The following is a 19,858-nucleotide window of genomic DNA, read 5'->3' as shown; positions in this document are numbered from 1 at the left end:
AATTCTTGAGGAGCACAAACTCCTTCTGTGGCCTGTTCATGTTAATCATCTTTCTCCTTATTGATTTCATCGGTTGGCTATGATTCTCGAATCCGCTATGTTTATCTTCATTCTAAGGGTTTCTTAGAGTGGTTCAGGATGATATTTTCTGTGCAGGGCATAGAAGGACTTCTATTTCAATATTCTAGTCAATGTTCAACAACATGATTAAAAAAAAAGTGTTCTTTTCCTTTGCCAGCTTTCCTTGTACTTTTTTTAATTTTTTCCCTCTTCAGCTTGAGACATTACTATTACTGGGAATTGATTGATGAAAACAGACTATCCTAGGACTAGTACTTAAATTTTCCAAATGCAAAGCATCTCAAGTTCTAAGAGTTGATCAGGGCTGAGAAGCTATATTTTTATCTCCTTTTTATGGTCTTGGGAAATTTATGTCTTCCACTTTAGAATAAATATCATCCTTCTCTACTAAAAGTTCATTGTAAAGCAATGATGAGACAATTATGAGATATCACAAAATGCAACAGAAATGCAGCAAAGACAATGCTGATGAAATCATCTAAAAAATGATTTACGTATTAAAGAATATTAATAAATGCTGCTTCACTTAATGAAACACTGTCATGCTAAGACAGAAAAAAGTACTAGATTTACACTTCAGAACCACTCAATTCTGATTCATCTCAGTCATTTATTTTATTTTTTTTTTAGTTATGGAGACATGAAAGTATTCTGTGTATGCTGCATTATTTGAGAATCATATTAGCTGATTCATACAAATACCTAAAAGAGTTAATAATACAAAAGAAGCCCTGAAAAATATGAAAAATCAATAAAGGCCTAAAAGAACTCAGTGGTATAGAACATGGAGAACAAGCATAAAGCCCTAGGTTCAATCCCCAGCACCTCATAACAAATCAAAAGTAGATCATAAATGATAGAGAATTCAGTTCTCTCTTTCTCTCTCTCCCTTTCCCTCTCTCTCTCTCTCCTCCTCTCCCTCTCTCTCTTTCTCTCTCTCTCTCCACAGTGAAAAAAGTTTGCATGGCATAAAACATTCTTAATGGCAGATATTTTTGTCAATGTGTTTTCATCTGCCCAGATTGAAGAGATTTTATCTTCCTGGAGCTCTCAACCACCTTTCAAGGATGCCCCCTTCCCAGTCTCAGACCAACAGCTCCTTCTTCCAGCCTCCTGCTTTTCTGATGATTGGCATCCCAGGGCTAGAAGCATTTCACAGCTGGATCTCCATCCCCTTCTCCTCCATGTACACCGTGGCCCTCACTGGAAACTGCCTGATCCTCCTGGCCATCAGGAGGACTCCCAGCCTGCACCAGCCCATGTACTACTTCCTGTCCATGCTGGCACTCTCGGATGTGGGCCTCACCATGTCTACTCTGCCCACCACCTTGGCCGTGCTCTGGTTTGACCAGCGGCTCATTGGCTTCAATGCCTGCCTTGTCCAGATGTTCTTCCTCCACTCCTTCTCAGTGGTGGAGTCCTCAGTGCTCCTGGCCATGGCCTTTGACCGCTTTGTGGCCATCTCCAACCCCCTGCGCTATGCAACTGTCCTCACCAACAGTGTCATCATCAGGATCGGACTGGCCATTGTGGCTCGAGCCACCATCTCTCTCTTCCCAGGACCGTTCTTATTGAAGCGACTCAACTTCTGCCCTAACAAGATAGTCCTGTCCCACTCCTTCTGTTTCCATGCAGATGTCATGAAATGCGCCTGTGCTGACATTACTGTCAACATCCTCTATGGGCTCTATGTAGTTCTTTCCACGGTAGGTGTGGACTCCCTGCTTATTGTTCTCTCCTACACCCTCATCCTTCATACAGTGATGGGTCTGGCCTCTCCCAAAGAGCGTGTGCGGGCACTCAACACCTGTGTCTCTCACATCTTAGCTGTGCTGGTCTTCTACATTCCAGTCATAGGGGTGTCCATGATCCACCGTTTTGGGAGGCACCTGCCCCACATTGTTCACGCTCTTGTTGCCTATGTGTACCTGGTGGTGCCCCCTGTGCTCAACCCTGTCATCTACAGTGTGAAATCCAAGCCCATCAGGGAGGCCATGCTCAGGGTGCTGAGGGACAAGAGACAGAGCTGATGATCTTGATAACAACCTCAGAATCTGCAAGAACCATGGTCAAAAAGTCTTACCTGAAGCAAGAAACCCCAGATTAAGAGTCCTGATGCAGACATGTCAACCAAGAGTCAACACTCATTCCAACTAGAGAGTAAAAGTCTCAGTTCTCTCTTACAGTCATATCTTCAGCTATTGAATTCAGTATATATTTGTACAATCGGTGTGTCGTTGCTAGTGGGAGTACACCTACTCATTATAGTCTCTTTCTTCCATTACAAGACAAAGGTTTATAAGCCACACTTGCAGAATAAAGCAGGATTGGGATATTTGTTTTCAGTGGGCACTAAAAACTCAAAAGAGACTCACTTTCTTGCTAAGAGTAATCAAGGAAAGCCACTTTTTTGCTTGTATCTATTCATAGAAAGAAAGAGATAGCATATTACCAGAGCCTGCTCAAGGCTGGTTATCACTGCTGCACGGTGTCTGCTCAAACCTGGGCTACACCTCCAGCAAGGCACATGATCTGCTCAATGAGTGTTGTCTTTTGTCCATGGAAATAACAGAATTCCGTGGAATAAACACTATGTTACTGCTGATCTAGAAATGACCTTGTGTGGCTTGTAATGCATGTAAAAGTAGTCAATAGATGCTTCAAGAACATAGTGGGGGTAGCAGATACTGCATCTAGTCGAACATACACATTACAGTGCACAAGGACCCAGGATCAAGCCCCTGGTTCCAATTTTTAAGCAGGAAGCTTCTCAAGTGGTGAAGTGGGTCTGCAAGAACCTCTCTCTCTCTCTTTCTCTCTCTATCTCTCTCTCTCTCTTTCTCTCTCTCTCCCTCCCTCTCTCTCTCTCTCAGCTCCTCCCATCTCAATATCTTTCTATTTAAATCTAGTGATAAATAAATTTTAAAAGGATATAATGACAGAATATTCACATGCTCTCAAAGTATCCGTGTACAGCTAATTGATTAAACAGAAAGCAAGATAAATGGAAAGTTATTGATAATAACAAAATCATTAGTCCTAAAACCTAGATATAGACCAGGTCCCATGAGATGGTACATATATACACATATATCTATAAATTAGGGCAAAATATATACCTGAAAACAATAGTGCACAATAGTTTGCAGTTAGTCAATAAATGAAACAAGCAAGAAGAAAGACCTAAAAAGACACATTAATGTACCTAATGAAATAGTTTCTACTTAGACCTACATACCCTCCTCACCTAGTTCCTATTATACTACCCTCACTCACTCCAAAGCTAACCTTATCAAAGTAAGGACTACAAAAGCTGAATAAGGGCAAGAGACTGGCATACATTAATGATGAGTCTTTAGTCACTATCAGGCCACCATCATCTGGAGCCCTAGTCAGGGAGTCCTGAGATTCCCACACAGACATGATGGACCTAGACCTTGAATAGATCCCTCTCTCCATTGTCACTAGTCATCTCCATTAGGAACAATACAATGGACCCCGTTGTGGACCCCCATAGGACCTTGACCTCAATGTGGATTAAAATGGTTGAAAATTTTCCATCCTCCAAAGGGAGGCTGGATAACATATTCTGTCTACCGCCTATAGAAGATGGATCCTAGTCAGTGCCCATGTTCAGCAGGGAAGCAATTACAGAAGCCAGACCTTCCATCTTCTGCAACCCACAATGACCTTGGGTCCATGCTCCCAGAGGGATAGAGAATGGGAAAGCTATCAGGGGAGGGGATGGGATATAGAGATCTGGTGATGGGAACTGTGTGGAGTTGTACCCCTCCTATCTTACAGTTTTGTTAATGTCTCCCTTTTTAAACAAATAAATAAATAAAAAGAAAAAAAAGAAGATGGGTACTGAAATTGGAGCAGCTTAGAACATTGCTACTTATGACCACAGAATGTGTGATCAGACCTACAGGGATGTAGAGATCACATAGGCTCCTGTGCTGAACATTGGCCCCAGATCAGATTAAGTCAGTGGGGTTTACACTCAATAATATTCATACACCTTTGCCATATTTGTGAGGCACTCTCTGCCCTAATCCAGCTTTCTAGCCCTTTTTCCAGCCATGACATCATCTCCACAGACAATAACATGGGTCCACCTGAATATAACATGTCAGGTTCAGGAAAAAACTAGTACAGTGATGGGCCCTTTGGAATATAACTAAAAGAGGCCTATGAGCTATCTCCAAAACAGAGACCCCAAAATCTTCATCTGCACTATTCCAGCCTTTAGGTTCATGCCTAGTCAACAATTTGTTTGGCTTTATATGTTAACATTTTTATCAAACACCAGGTTCCAGATGCTACCATGATGACAACTGGACATCCCTGGGCAGATGACCCAACCAATGTGTCCTGGAGCCCTGCCTCCCCAGAGCCCTGCACCACTAGGGAAAGAGAGAGACAGGCTGGGAGCATGGATCAACCTGTCAATGCCCACGTTCAGCGGGGAAGCAATTATAGAAGTCAGGCATTCCACCATCTGCACCCCAGAATGACCCTGGGTCTGTACTCCCAGATGGATAAAGAATAGGAAAGCTATCAGTGGAGGGGATGGGATAGGGAGTTCTGGTGGTGAGAATTGTGTAGAATTGTACCCCTCTTCTCCTATGGTTTCGTCAGTGTTTCCTTTTTATAAATAAAAATTTAAAAATAAAATCATCAACATCTTAAGAACAACACAATGCTAATTTTTATTTTAAGCAAGTTATCAAAGGTAACCTAGTCAACAAGAGGATGATCTGATCAACACAACTTCTGAAATGCAAGTGGTAAGTTAGCTCACCCGTAGTGTACACCTGCTTTGTCATGCATGGAGCCCTTACCCAGCTGGAGGAAGCTTCAGTGCTGTGCAGTGTTCACCTCTCTCCCTGAATCTGTCTATGTCTCTCTCTTTCTACTGAAGAGGAGGCCAGACACAGTGAGGCCCTAAAGATGATTAATATATATTTGAAAATATATTATGTATTAAAAACTAGATGCATATTATCTAGTCACTCAGATTATCTCATCAGACAGGTGCACATACTATGTATATTAAGTACACCAGAATAAACTTTTGCACACACACACACACACACACACACACATACACACACACAAACACACGAATTTCTGCATTAAGGTCCTAGAGTCTTTTCCTGTTTTCAATATATTTCACTCTATCAAAAGCAAGGAAGACTCTGGGAAGGAGAACAGACAGCAAGGAAAAGTTTTCCCAGGGAAAAACATTCTGCATCTCTAAAAACATGGAAATAGAAGGTGCTGACTGTCCACAGCAGTGAGTCCTGTCCTAACTCCTCGTCTTGGGAACACTTGTTACTCCTCTGTTATCCTAGGTCATATGAAGCATATGCCTAAGAAATGCAATAGAACTTCGAAGTGTCACATGGGGGAAAAACAATGTATCTGGTTGAGTGCACGCATAGCCATGTACAAGGACCCTGATTCAAAGCTCCAGTCCACGGGCAGGTAGAAGACGCAATAGCAGTGAAGGAAGGCTGCAGATGTCTCCGTTTCTCTTCTGCTCTACTTTAGCCACCCCTCTAAATTCCTCTGTCTCATATAACGTGAAATAAACAAAAAAGTAAAAAAACATAGATTCACTTATCTATGATGAATTATTTAACTAGTTAATTAAATGTCATTAAAGGAAGTGAGGCTGTTTAAACTAAGTGAACAACCTAGGGAACCATGGGAGAAAATGAAAAGAAATGGATAGAACTGAACACAAGACTGTCAGTTGGAGAGGACAGCTGGTATTTCCTGTGGGTTCATGAACATTTGGTGTCCTTGAAGAGCTCAGGAAAGAAGAAGATTAAAAGCACAGTGCCTGTCAATGTGGTAGACTAGGTGACATCCCCAAAGATGGTGACTCTAATTCTGTCCTCTGCAAATCCCACAATGGCATTGGGCTCAAAATGCCACTTCCCTTAGTAACTCTGCCCAACTCACGAAGTATCTCACACATTTCTCACTCTGCCCAGGAAAAGTTGAGCAAGACTCTCCTCTGTGGGCTGTGGCCTGCAGCCTCCTCATCCTCAGAGGACAGCATCTCAGTAAGGAATCCAGACAGTGGTATAAACACAGTCAGTATCTTGGCCACAGAGTTTCTCTGGGCACCTTCAGAATGTGGACAGGGAGACAAGACCCTGGCAGCAAGCAAGGTGAGTAACATGAAGTTCAAACACAATCTTTGTGCACTGCTGAGAACGATGAAGTTTTAATCAGTAACTCTGAGATCCCCTCACTGTCAACTGCAATCAAAAAGAAGAGATAACTAAGGTTCTAGATAAGTAGGTATCAGAATCAGGAAGAAAAGAAGTATAAAGGGACTTTACAGACATCTGCTCTGTGCACCATGATAAGAAGGAAGGTGGATGGAGATCACACTACTGGTGAGAAGAGATTTCCCACTTCAAAAAATTCTTCAGAAACATAGACTGCCACCTAAATCTCTTTCATCCCTCTAAGTTGGGTAAGAGTAGGAGGATCTCTAGAGATCCCTCCAAGAGTGTTGTCTGCAGGTGAGCTGAATATGTGCGTGTGTGTGCGTGCGCACACACATATTGCCTCCAGGGTTATCATTGGAGCTAGGCATAGCACTATGAATCCACTGCTCCTGGTAGCCATTTTTGTTTCCTTTTTTATTGGACAGGTCAGAGAGAAATTGAGGTAGAGAGGAGACAAAAAGGGAGAGAGAAAGACACCTGCAGACCTGCTTTGCCACTTGTGTAGCATCCCCCTACACATGGAAAGCCAGGGGCTTGAACCTGGATCCTTGCTCAGGTCCCTGTGCTTAGTACTATTGGTGATTAACCTGGTGCAGCACCACCTGGCCTCCTGAATATTTTCTTTTTTATTTTTATTTATAAAAAAGTAAACACTGACAAAAAACATAGGATAAGAGGGGTACAACTCCACACAATTCTGAATGTTTTCTTAAGGTATGGACTCACACTAGGACATTGTCCTTCACATATTTCTGAGTTAGAAGAGACTGTGACAGTATCTCCTTGTTTATAGATTACAAAAGGATTCAAAACTCTGTATTGAAAATGTCTCATGAAATTACATGAATACCAATTCTTGTTGAGAGAGAGAGAGAGGTCCCCACTAGGGTTTGGAATAAATCAAATCAAAAGCATAGTACTTTCATTTGTCCCCTTGCTTCCAGACAGCCTGACTTCCCCAGATACCCCCTCACAAGGTAACAGAAGCCTACCAGGTTAAATTGGGGGTCAATTATTCCTCTGGGAAGAACTATAATTTCAAAATATTTTTGGTTCTTTAATGTCCTGAAGATAATTCTTGAAGATCAAGACCATTATGACTTCAGAATCAAGAGGTTTTGTATATTACTAACACAATGAGATGACCAATATGTTTTCAATTTTCACAAATTTTCCAATGAGGAAAGTTAATGCAAATGTTTGGGTTTTATTCTTATATAGTATCATTTAATTTAGATGAGTTCTTCTGAATCACTGTTTATATCATTGCATGGGTCTGGCATTCCCTTACTTGAGAATTACTTACTTACATTCCCTTACTTACTATCTACCCTATGCTATTTTTAAGTTGAGCTATAGCATTAAAATATTTTTGTGTCTTTAATGTCCTGAAGATAATTGGTGAAGACCAGGTCAGTTATGACTTCAAATTTAAGTGATCTATGCATTGTTTTTGGCCTTTGGGGAGAAAATGAAACATGTCAAGCCATCTTGGCTTTTAAAATAGTCACTTAAGAAAAAGAACAGGGGAAAAAAATTGTCTTTTTTGTCCGACAGATTACCTTCCCAGGGTCAGACCTTCGTAAGACACACATAGTATCCAGACACGAAAAGAGGGATTTGGGAGGTAGTGCAGCGGGTTAAGCACATGTGGTGCAAAGCACAAGGACCAGTGTAAGGATCCCGGTTCGAGTCCCCCAGGTCCCCACCTGCAGGGGAGTCGCTTCACAGGCGGTGAAGCAGGTCTGCAGGTGTCTATATTTCTCTCTCCCTCTCTGTCTTCCCCTCCTCTCTCCATTTCTCTCTGTCCTATCCAACAATGAGGACATCAATAACAGCAACAATAACTACAACAACAATTTTTAAGAAGGGCAACAGAAGGAAAAATAAATTTTAAAAAAAGGCATAAAAAGGGAAAAAAGAAGAACAAATCCGGACAGAAAAGTGAAATTGCTTATTATATGAGTTGATTTTAATTTAAGTCATTAGTCTGATGGGAATTTGACCCCTGTGAATTCTAAGCTTCCTCTAAAATTCAACATAATCTGTCATTTAGATCCATCTATTTATGACCAGAACAACATGTTAGACAAATACTCAAATGCCTAAACTTAAGCATCAATGAGAGGATAAAGAAAAGATCTAAAACAAGGAATGAAGAGTGTGGGGTGCTGAGAGGGATAACATAATGGTTGTGCAAACGAGAATTTCATGCATGAGAAACAAAAGATCCGAGGTTCAATTCGCAGTACCGCCATAAGCTAGAGCTGAGCAGTATTCAGAAGGAAACAAAGAAAAAAAGAGAGATGGGGATGGGGGAAGAGAGAGAGAGAGGAAGGAAGGAAGAAGGAAGGAAGGAAGGAAGGAAGGAAGAAAGAAAGAAAGAAAGAAAGAAAGAAAGAAAGAAAGAAAGAAAGAAAGAAAGGAGAGGAAGAAATGGAAGTAGTGTGAACTACTGGATAACATATAAATCAGTTCAAAAAAGATAAAAGACAAGAATTGTGATATTTATTCCAGATAAAAACTCATCTTCAGTTTTAACAAATTAAATTTCAGTAGACACTGAATTCACCACTATTCTTATCTAATCTAATATCTACAAGTTTTTTTCTGAACATTCCAAAGCAAACACAAATAATATTTCATAAGAATATACATTAATCTGAAGTATTCATTCATTTATGATTTATCATCAACATAGCAGAAATTTTGAATGTCCACAACTAGAAGAATCTATATAAAGGTAAATTATACAGAGAACTTTAAAAATGGAAAATAATTCATGATAAAGTTTGTACAGCATAAATAGGATTCTCTTTTTTTTCATTTTTTAGTATTGATTTTTTTATTTTCATTTATAAACAGGAAACACTGACAAAAACATGGGATAAGAGGGGGACAATTCCACACAGTTGCCACCACCAGAACTCTGTATCCCATCCCCTCCCCTCATAGCTTCTCTATTCTTTATTCCTCGAGAGTATAGACCCAAGGTCATTGTGGGATGCAGAAGGCAGAAGGTCTGGCTTCTGTAATTGCTTCCCTGCTGAACGTGGGCACTGATAGGTTAATCCATAGTCCCAGCCTGTCTCTCTCTTTCTCTGTTGAGATGGGGATCTGGGGAATCGGGGTTCCAGGACACATTGGTGGGGTCATCTGCCCAGGGAAGTCCGGTTGGCATCATGGTAGCATCAGGAACCTGATGGCTGAAAAAGAGTTAACATATAAAGTCAAACAAATTGTTGACTGATCATGAACCTAAAGACTAGAATATTGCAGATGAAGATTTGGAGGTCTCCATTTTACAGATAACTAGTAGGCCTATTTTAGTGATATTCAAAAGGGCCCATGACTACACTAGTTTTTTCCTGAACCTGACATGTGATATGCAGATGGACCCATGTTTTTGTCTGGGGAGATGATGTCATGGCTGAAAAAGGAGGTAGAAAGCTGGATTGAGGGGGTCAGGTGGTAGCGCAGTATGTTAAGTGCATGTGACGCAAAGCGCCTGGACTGGCAGAAGGATCCCGGTTCGAGCCCCCAGACCCCCACCTACAGGTGAGTCGCTTCACAGGCAGTGAAGCAGATCTGCAGGTGTCTGTCTTTCTCTCCCCCATCTGTCTTCCCCTCCTCTCTCCATTTCTCTCTGTCCTATCCAACAACAACGATATCAATGACAACAACAATAATAATCACAACAATGGTAAAACAACCAGGGTAACAAAAGGGAAAAAATGATGACTTCCAGGTGCAGTGGATTCATGGTGCAGGCACCAAGGCCTGGCAAAAAAAAAGAAAGAAAGAAAGGAAAGAAGGAAGGAAGGAAGGAAGAAAGGAAGGAAGGAAGGAAGGAAGGAAGAAAGAAAGAAAGAAAGAAAGAAAGAAAGAAAGAAAGAAAGAAAGAAAGAAAGAAAGAAAGCTAAATTAGAAGAGAGTAGCCACCAAAGATGGGAAAGGGTATAAATATTGTTGACTGTAAATCCCATCAACTTGATCTGATCTGGGGCCCATGTTCAGCACGGGAGCCTATGTGACCTCTGCATCCTTGTAGATCTGAGCTCACATTCTATGGTCATGAGTAGGAATGTTCTAAGCTGTCCCAATTTCAGGACCCATCTTCTTCAAGTGGAAGACAGAGTATGTTGTCCAGCCTCCCTTCGGAGGATGGAATATTCTCTACTGTTGTTGATCCAATTTCTAATATGAAATGTCTTGTCAGTATTTTTTTATATGCCCATAATAAAGAGGTTGACCCTTCCTGGAGCTTTCAACCACCTTTCAAGGATGCCCCCTTCCCAGTCTCAGACCAACAGCTCCTTCTTCCAGCCTCCTGCTTTTCTGATGATTGGCATCCCAGGGCTAGAAGCCTTTCACGGCTGGATCTCCATCCCCTTCTCCTCCATGTACACTGTGGCCCTCACTGGAAACTGCCTGATCCTCCTGGCCATCAGGAGGACTCCCAGCCTGCACCAGCCCATGTACTACTTCCTGTCCATGCTGGCACTCTCGGATGTGGGCCTCACCATGTCCACTCTGCCCACCACCTTGGCCGTGCTCTGGTTTGACCAGCGGCTCATTGGCTTCAATGCCTGCCTTGTCCAGATGTTCTTCCTCCACTCCATCTCAGTGGTGGAGTCCTCAGTGCTCCTGGCCATGGCCTTTGACCGCTTTGTGGCCATCTCCAACCCCCTGCGCTATGCAACTGTCCTCACCAACAGTGTCATCATCAGGATCGGACTGGCCATTGTGGCTCGAGCAACTTTATTTCTCTTTCCATTGCCCTTCTTACTGAAGCGACTGAATTACTGTCCTAGCAAAACCCTCCTGTCCCACTCCTTCTGTTTCCATGCAGATGTCATGAAATGCGCCTGTGCTGACATTACTGTCAACATTCTGTACGGTTTATTTGTAGTTCTTTCCACGGTAGGTGTGGACTCCCTGCTTATTGTTCTCTCCTACACCCTCATCCTTCATACAGTGATGGGTCTGGCCTCTCCCAAAGAGCGTGTGCGGGCACTCAACACCTGTGTCTCCCACATCTTAGCTGTGCTGGTCTTCTACATTCCAGTCATAGGGGTGTCCATGATCCACCGTTTTGGGAGGCACCTGCCCCACATTGTTCACGCTCTTGTTGCCTATGTGTACCTGGCGGTGCCCCCTGTGCTCAACCCTGTCATCTACAGTGTGAAATCCAAGCCCATCAGGGAGGCCATGCTCAGGGTGCTGAGGGACAAGAGATAAGGCTGATGACACAAAGAACCACAGAGTCTGCAGGAGACATGAACAGTCACATTTTATGCCCATCAAGCCTGGTCTTAGATCCCTGAAATAGGCTTATTATCAATAGTTTGACAAGTCAATGAATATCCACAGTCTCCTGGCTTAAAAACGAGCCTTGATTCTTTTTACTTTCATTGACTTTAAATATTTTATACAGTATTTCCTTGTGCAAGAAGTGTGTCAGAACCAGTGAGATTAGACCTAACCTCTTATAACTACTTCCATAAGCAGACAGAGGCTTATAAACATGCACTTGGTGCTGGGCAGTGATTCATCTGGTTGAGTGCACATGTTACTCCTTTCAAGGACCTGGGTTCAAGCCCCTGTTCCCCATTTGCAGTTGGGAAGCTTCATGAATGGTGAAGCAGAGTTCCAGAGGTCTCTTTCTCAGAACACTGGGCCTGTCAAGCTAACTCAAATTCCTATGTCCATTCCCTTGTGCTACAAACAATAGACTCTATAAACATTTTAAGATCTAAAAATTGAAAGAGAAATGGGATGTAAAAAAAATCATTTAATAGGGTGCTATAACAAGTTGGGGGGGAGGATAATAGACACTTAAATTAAGTCAGTATCATCAGTAATGGAACAGCTCTCTGTTTGCCTGTTCTGTTCTCTGAGCACATCTGGAAGCAGTGGCACCAGTAGCAGTGAGTCATGTGCTGTGAGTAACACACCAGCACTGTTGGCTTCTAAATAAGATGTACCATTCCAGGTAACTTGGGACTCCAAAGTAGTGGCTACCCCCAGGTGCCACTCTGGGAAAAAATAAAAGGTGACACTGCAGTAGCTCCCGTCTGAAGGCAGTCAGGAGCACAACACAATAGTTTCAGGTAAAAATAATATACAGAAATTTGTACAAATGGACAACTAGTATCCACAGATGAGATACACAATACACTGAAGTAATTTTGCTTCAGTGGGTTATAACAAATTAAGAACCAAAAAAGAAACCTGTTGACTTATTGTAAAGCCCAGTCCTCATCCATGCATGATTTCACTGCTCCCGTGAGGACTTTTTCATTCAGAGAGAGACATCACAGCAGCAGAACCTGCTCAGGACGTGATTTACTGCTACATGGTGTCGGCTCAATCCTGGCCACACATTCTACAAGGCATATGCACTACTCAGTGAGTTACCTCACTGACGAGAGGGAGAGAGAGAGAGGGAGAGAGAGAGAGAGAGAGAAAGGGAAGGGGGAAAGGAGGGGAGAAAAGAAAAGGAAAGGAAAGAGAACCTTTTTATAGAAGAATATCATGTAATAAAAAAAACCTATTATTCTCACCTGTGGGGGGGAGGATGTTTCATGAGTTGTGAAGCAGTGCTCTCTCTGTATCTCCTCCTCTCTCAATTTCTCTCTGAACTATCAAAAAGAACAAGAGAAAGAAAAAAAATGGCCACTAAGAGCAATAAGTAAGTTGTGTAGGTGCTGACCCCCAGGGATAACCCTGGTGGTTTAAAATAAAATAAATAAATAAATAAATAAATAAATAAATGTAAAATTTTTAAACACTATATTATTGATGATATGGAAATTACCTTTCATGACTTTTAATGCATTTTAAATTATCCAATAAATGTTTAAAGCATCCAGGGGCAGTATGTTCACACAATGGCAAAGTGGAACTAATTTGTCATACGCAGTGCCCCACCACACTGGAGGCAGCTTCAGTACTGTGATATCTTTCCCTCCTTATGTCTGTCTCACTTTATTTCTGTTTCTGTCTGACAAATATAAGACTGTAACTGTGAAGCCACAGAGATTACAATATATATACACATACAATATATAATCTTCTGATATGAAAATTAAGGACACCACATGATACATGAAATAAAACATACCAATGATTGTTCAACCTGAAACTAACATAGAGGAAATAGAAACAAAACTCTCAAGTAAGAGAATACTACACACACACACACACACACACACACACACACACAGAGTGATATGGATGCTGACTCAGGAAACTAAGCTAAATGATATTACAGTAATATGATTCCAAATATTAGCATTAACTAATCCTCACTGGAAAATCTGTGAAATTGGAAAACATATTGTGTATATCATTGCATAGTAAAATGCACACCAATATGTCCAAACACTCCAAATATATCTTTAGGGCTCGGGAAACAACATGACGTTTCTGCAAAAAGACTTATACACCAAAGGGCCTGGGTTCAATCCCTAGCACCACTATAAGTCTGATTTATGAAGTGCTCCAGAAAAAGAGGGAGGAGGAGGAGGGGGAGGAGGAAGGGGAGGAGTAAGGGGAGGAGGAGGAGAAGGAGAAGGAAGAGGAGAAGGGCAGAGGGAGGGGAGGAGGAAGAGGAAGAGGAGCATAAGAAGAAGGGGAAGAGGGGGAGGGGGAGGGGGAGGAGAAGGGAAAATTTCAAAATGTCATTAGGCATCTGTAGTTATTATGCATAAAAGTGCACGCAAGTTAAACTATTATACATACACAGAGACATATACAAAGTCACTTCTGCATTAAAGTCCTAGAGTCATGCCTGTTTTCAATGTATTTCACTCTATCAAAAATAAAGAAACCTCCAGGGAGGGGACAAGACAGTCAGGACAAGTTACCAGTTTAGAACATTCTGTATCTCTAAGGACACTGAAAGAGAAACATGGAGGTGCTGATGGTCCACAGGAGCGGCTCCTCTCCTATCTCCCTGCCGTAGGGACATGTCTTATTCCTCTGTTATCCTGGGTCATATGATGCATATTCATAATAAATAAAATAGTTTTCAAATGTCACTTGAGTAAATGGGGCAACTAAGGAACCATGGCAGAAAATGAAAAGAAATAGTCACAATTGAACAAAGGACTGTCAGTTGGAGAGGACAGCTGGTGTTCCCTGTGGGTTCCGAGCACATGGTGTCCGTGAAGAGCTCAGGAAAGGAGAAAACTGAAGGCACAGTGCCTGTCAGTGTGGTAGGCTAGATGGCCTCCCCAGAGATGGTGACTCTAATTCTGTCCTCTGCAAATCCCACACCGGCCTTGGGCTCAAAATGCCACTTCCCTTATTAACTCTGTCCAATTCACAAAGTATCTCACACATTTCCCACTCTGCCCAGGAAAACCTGAACAGAGACTCTCCTCTGTGGGCTGTGGCCTGTGGCCTCCTCATACCCAGAGGACAGCATCTCACTAAGGAATCCAGACAATGGTATAAAGACAGTCAGTGTCTTGGCCACAGAGTTTCTCTGGGCACCTTCAGAATGTGGAGAGGGAGAGAAGACCCTGGCAGCAGGCAGGGTGAGTAACAGGGGTTCAGACACAGTCTTTGTGCACTGCCGAGAAGCATGGAGTTTTAATCACTAACTCTGAGATCCTCTCACCATCAATTGCAAGCAGAAGGAAAGGTGATGGGTATGAGATAAGCATATCTCAGAAGCAAGAAGCAAAGAAAGGACAAGAGAAACTCACAGATGGCAGCTCTATGCTCCCAGACAAGACAGAGGAAGGAAGCAGACCATGTTACTGGTGAGAAGAGAGTTCCCAAGGCATATAATTATTCAGAAACACAGACTGTGTCCTAGCAGACAAATGCTCTTCATCCCTCAAAGTGGGGAAAGACTAAAGGCCACAGAGTCCAGGGAAAGGTAAACATATGAACGGCTACTTTATCCAAATACTGCCAGGAGACTAAAGTGCCTTATTACCTCGAGACCTACTCTGAGTCTGATGTGCCCCCCAAAAGCTCAGGTTATTCACCAATTGAGATCCTGTACAGCAGGGACACACTCCAGTCATTTATAACTAAAGAGTGACCTCCAGATAAGTGAAATAAATGTGACCCAACACCTAGTAAAATTAAATACAACTTTGAGACAAATAAATAGGAAGCTTTAGAAAGAAAGAAAGAAAGAAAGAAAAATTATCCCCTTAAGAAAAACGGTCCATTCAGATCAGCCCAGAGACGTGGTCTGAGTAAAAAACTAGAAAGAAGTCCTACAGTCAATAAGGTCAGGGGCCATACAGGCTATGCTTGTTAAAGTTACAGGCATTACTCTGCAGATCAATCACTCTAGAGTGACAGAGGCTGCCAAACACTCACAGACAGAGCTGATTCCTCCAGACAAAAGGTGGGCAGTCTAGGAGTACAGGTGGGACCTGAGGAGCCCCTCATAGCAACATTCTTCAGCAGGGAAAACAGAAAACAATCTGTAGCTCTGCTGCAACCCCAAAACCAGAAGTTGGTCACCCTGCACATGGCAGAAGCTAGAGGAACCGTCACCAGGAATAAATGCACAACCCCCTCATCCCTGTGACCTGTGTTATCCCAGCTGTTCTGGCCTTTGCTACTTACTGCACTGCTGTGACCCCAGCCATCTACAGAGACTCCTGCTAACCCTTTACTGTTCCATGTGCATAAGAATCTTCTTATCTGGTATCCTTAGCTCATTCCCCTCTGTTTCTCTATGACTTAGTCAAAATGTCATCCTAAATTCATAGACTTACGTGTGCTTATGATACTCATGTTCAGCATCAGACTAGACACTATAATCCCAGAAGACGAGAATTGTAGACAGAAAGTGGGAGTCACTATAATACCTGTGCTTAGAATGTTTCTAGAGTGGACCCTAAAGTATATGTGATTGCATTGTTCTACTCTGTGCCCCAGCCTAGAAGACAAGATATTCTCCTGTTCCTGATAGCTGGTTAAAGAGACTAATAAGATCCAGGATGGGTTCAGTGTAGTGTTATCTCCTGCCTTTGCTAAGACCCATAATAATGACAGTGCTCATTTTCCACTATTTATATTGAGGCTATCAAGTGGTAGATGTTATGACCCCATATTGTGCCCTCCTGACAAGTGAAATATTCCTTAGTCGATACTCGATGGACATGAAAAGGGAGGAGGGATGAAGTAGGAAAGAAAAAGAGAGAATGTTCAGACAAAGACAGACTTAACTAGCCCAACTGTAGGAAGAAGACAAGCCCCAGATAGCAGGAGGCCTTGAGAAGGTCCCCACCCCACCCAACACCACCCCTAAGGGGCACATCCTGTCCTGACAGGTCATAAAACTTCTTATTCCTGAACCTTCCCCCAGACACAGCTATGCAGTAAAAGATAACAGTCACCAAGGCAACAAGACCCTGGGCAATGGGAACAAGTCCCACCCCCTTAACCCTGCATCTTCTGCTCCTGTGAGGATGCTTTCTGCCCTCAGTCCTGCAGCCCTGCAGCTCCCTGTATCAGCTGGGCCTTCCCTTTGTTCATGGCCCAGAATTCTTGAGGAGCACAAGCTCCTTCTGTGGCCTGTTCATGTTAATCATCTTTCTCCTTATTGATTTCATCGGTTGGCTATGATTCTCGAATCCGCTATGTTTATCTTCATTCTAAGGGTTTCTTAGAGTGGTTCAGGATGATATTTTCTGTGCAGGGCATAGAAGGACTTCTATTTCAATATTCTAGTCAATGTTCAACAACATGATAAAAAAAAAGTGTTCTTTTCCTTTGCCAGCTTTCCTTGTACTTTTTTTAATTTTTTCCCTCTTCAGCTTGAGACATTACTATTACTGGGAATTGATTGATGAAAACAGACTATCCTAGGACTAGTACTTAAATTTTCCAAATGCAAAGCATCTCAAGTTCTAAGAGTTGATCAGGGCTGAGAAGCTATATTTTTATCTCCTTTTTATGGTCTTGGGAAATTTATGTCTTCCACTTTAGAATAAATATCATCCTTCTCTACTAAAAGTTCATTGTAAAGCAATGATGAGACAATTATGAGATATCACAAAATGCAACAGAAATGCAGCAAAGACAATGCTGATGAAATCATCTAAAAAATGATTTACATATTAAAGAATATTAATAAATGCTGCTTCACTTAATGAAACACTGTCATGCTAAGACAGAAAAAAGTACTAGATTTACACTTCAGAACCACTCAATTCTGATTCATCTCAGTCATCTATTTTATTTTTTTTTTTAGTTATGGAGACATGAAAGTATTCTGTGTATTCTGCATTATTTGAGAATCATATTAGCTGATTCATACAAATACCTAAAAGAGTTAATAATACAAAAGAAGCCCTGAAAAATATGAAAAATCAATAAAGACCTAAAAGAACTCAGTTGTATAGAACATGGAGAACAAGCATAAAGCCCTAGGTTCAATCCCCAGCACCTCATAACAAAACAAAAGTAGATCATAAATGATAGAGAATTCAGTTCTCTCTTTCTCTCTCTCCCTTTCCCTCTCACTCTCTCTCCTCCTCTCCCTCTCTCTCTTTCTCTCTCTCTCTCCACAGTGAAAAAAGTTTGCATGGCATAAAACATTCTTAATGGCAGATAGTTTTGTCAATGTGTTTTCCTCTGCACAGATTGAAGAGGTTTTATCTTCCTGGAGCTCTCAACCACCTTTCAAGGATGCCCCCTTCCCAGTCTCAGACCAACAGCTCCTTCTTCCAGCCTCCTGCTTTTCTGATGATTGGCATCCCAGGGCTAGAAGCCTTTCACGGCTGGATCTCCATCCCCTTCTCCTCCATGTACACCGTGGCCCTCACTGGAAACTGCCTGATCCTCCTGGCCATCAGGAGGACTCCCAGCCTGCACCAGCCCATGTACTACTTCCTGTCCATGCTGGCACTCTCGGATGTGGGCCTCACCATGTCCACTCTGCCCACCACCTTGGCCGTGCTCTGGTTTGACCAGCGGCTCATTGGCTTCAATGCCTGCCTTGTCCAGATGTTCTTCCTCCACTCCTTCTCAGTGGTGGAGTCCTCAGTGCTCCTGGCCATGGCCTTTGACCGCTTTGTGGCCATCTCCAACCCCCTGCGCTATGCAACTGTCCTCACCAACAGTGTCATCATCAGGATCGGACTGGCCATTGTGGCTCGAGCCACCATCTCTCTCTTCCCAGGACCGTTCTTATTGAAGCGACTCAACTTCTGCCCTAACAAGATAGTCCTGTCCCACTCCTTCTGTTTCCATTCAGATGTCATGAAATGCGCCTGTGCTGACATTACTGTCAACATCCTCTATGGGCTCTATGTAGTTCTTTCCACGGTAGGTGTGGACTCCCTGCTTATTGTTCTCTCCTACACCCTCATCCTTCATACAGTGCTGGGTCTGGCCTCTCCCAAAGAGCGTGTGCGGGCACTCAACACCTGTGTCTCCCACATCTTAGCTGTGCTGGTCTTCTACATTCCAGTCATAGGGGTGTCCATGATCCACCGTTTTGGGAGGCACCTGCCCCACATTGTTCACGCTCTTGTTGCCTATGTGTACCTGGTGGTGCCCCCTGTGCTCAACCCCGTCATCTACAGTGTGAAATCCAAGCCCATCAGGGAGGCCATGCTCAGGGTGCTGAGGGACAAGAGACAGAGCTGATGATCTTGATAACAACCTCGGAGTCAGCAAGATCCATGGTCAAAAAGTCTTACCTGAAGCAACAAACCCCAGATTAAGAGTCCTGATGCAGACAAGTCAACCAAGAGTGAACACTCATCCCAACTGGAGAGTAAAAGTCTCAGTTCTCTCTTACAGTCATATCTTCAGCTATTGAATTCAGTATATATTTGTGCAATCGGTGTGTCGTTGCTAGTGGGAGTACACCTACTCATTATAGTCTCTTTCTTCCATTACAAGACAAAGGTTTATAATCCACACTTGCAGAATAAAGCAGGATTGGGATATTTGTTTTCAGTGGGCGCTAAAAACTCAAAAGAGACTCACTTTCTTGCTAAGAGTAATCAAGGAAAGCCACTATTTTGCTTGTATCTATTCATAGAAAGAAAGAGAGATAGCATATTACCAGAGCCTGCTCAAGGCTGGTTATCACTGCTGCACGGTGTCTGCTCAAACCTGGGCTACACCTCCAGCAAGGCATATGATCTGCTCAATGAGTGATGTCTTTTGTCCAAGGAAATAACAGAATTCCGTGAAATAAACACTATGTTACTGCTGATCTAGAAATGACCTTGTGTGGCTTGTAATGCATGTAAAAGTAGTCAACAGATGCTTCAAGAACATAGTGGGGGTAGCAGATACTGCATCTAGTTGAACATACACATTACAGTGCACAAGGACCCAGGATCAAGCCCCTGGTTCCAATTTTTAAGCAGGAAGCTTCTCAAGTGGTGAAGTGGGTCTGCAAGAACCTCTCTCTCTCTCTTTCTCTCTCTATCTCTCTCTCTCTCTTTCTCTCTCTCTCCCTCCCTCTCTCTCTCTCTCAGCTCCTCCCATCTCAATATCTTTCTATTTAAATCTAGTGATAAATAAAT

The 19,858-nt window shown here is 42.6% G+C and overlaps 3 protein-coding genes across 3 annotated transcripts; all 3 read left to right on the top strand.

Annotated features, from left to right (window-relative positions):
• Positions 1–1,133: 1,133 nt before the first annotated feature.
• Positions 1,134–2,111, top strand: LOC132533891 (olfactory receptor 51I2-like). Its single transcript, XM_060176933.1, has one exon. It carries the CDS (start codon positions 1,149–1,151, stop codon positions 2,109–2,111), a length of 963 nt encoding a protein of 320 aa, XP_060032916.1. The 5' UTR covers positions 1,134–1,148.
• An 8,505-nt stretch (positions 2,112–10,616) lies between these two features.
• LOC132533965 (olfactory receptor 51I2-like) lies at positions 10,617–11,573 on the top strand. The gene has a single exon (XM_060177338.1). The coding sequence runs from the start codon at positions 10,617–10,619 to the stop codon at positions 11,571–11,573; it is 957 nt and encodes a 318-aa protein (XP_060033321.1).
• Positions 11,574–18,000: 6,427 nt separating this feature from the next.
• LOC132533890 (olfactory receptor 51I2-like) lies at positions 18,001–19,014 on the top strand. The gene has a single exon (XM_060176932.1). It carries the CDS (start codon positions 18,003–18,005, stop codon positions 18,963–18,965), a length of 963 nt encoding a protein of 320 aa, XP_060032915.1. The 5' UTR covers positions 18,001–18,002; the 3' UTR covers positions 18,966–19,014.
• The last annotated feature ends 844 nt before the right edge of the window (positions 19,015–19,858 follow it).

Source organism: Erinaceus europaeus, chromosome 17 (genome assembly GCF_950295315.1).
Source record: "Erinaceus europaeus chromosome 17, mEriEur2.1, whole genome shotgun sequence".
Taxonomy (NCBI): Eukaryota; Metazoa; Chordata; class Mammalia; order Eulipotyphla; family Erinaceidae; genus Erinaceus; species Erinaceus europaeus.
Note: the sequence above shows the minus strand (reverse complement) of the source record. Positions and strands in the feature narration are given on the sequence as shown.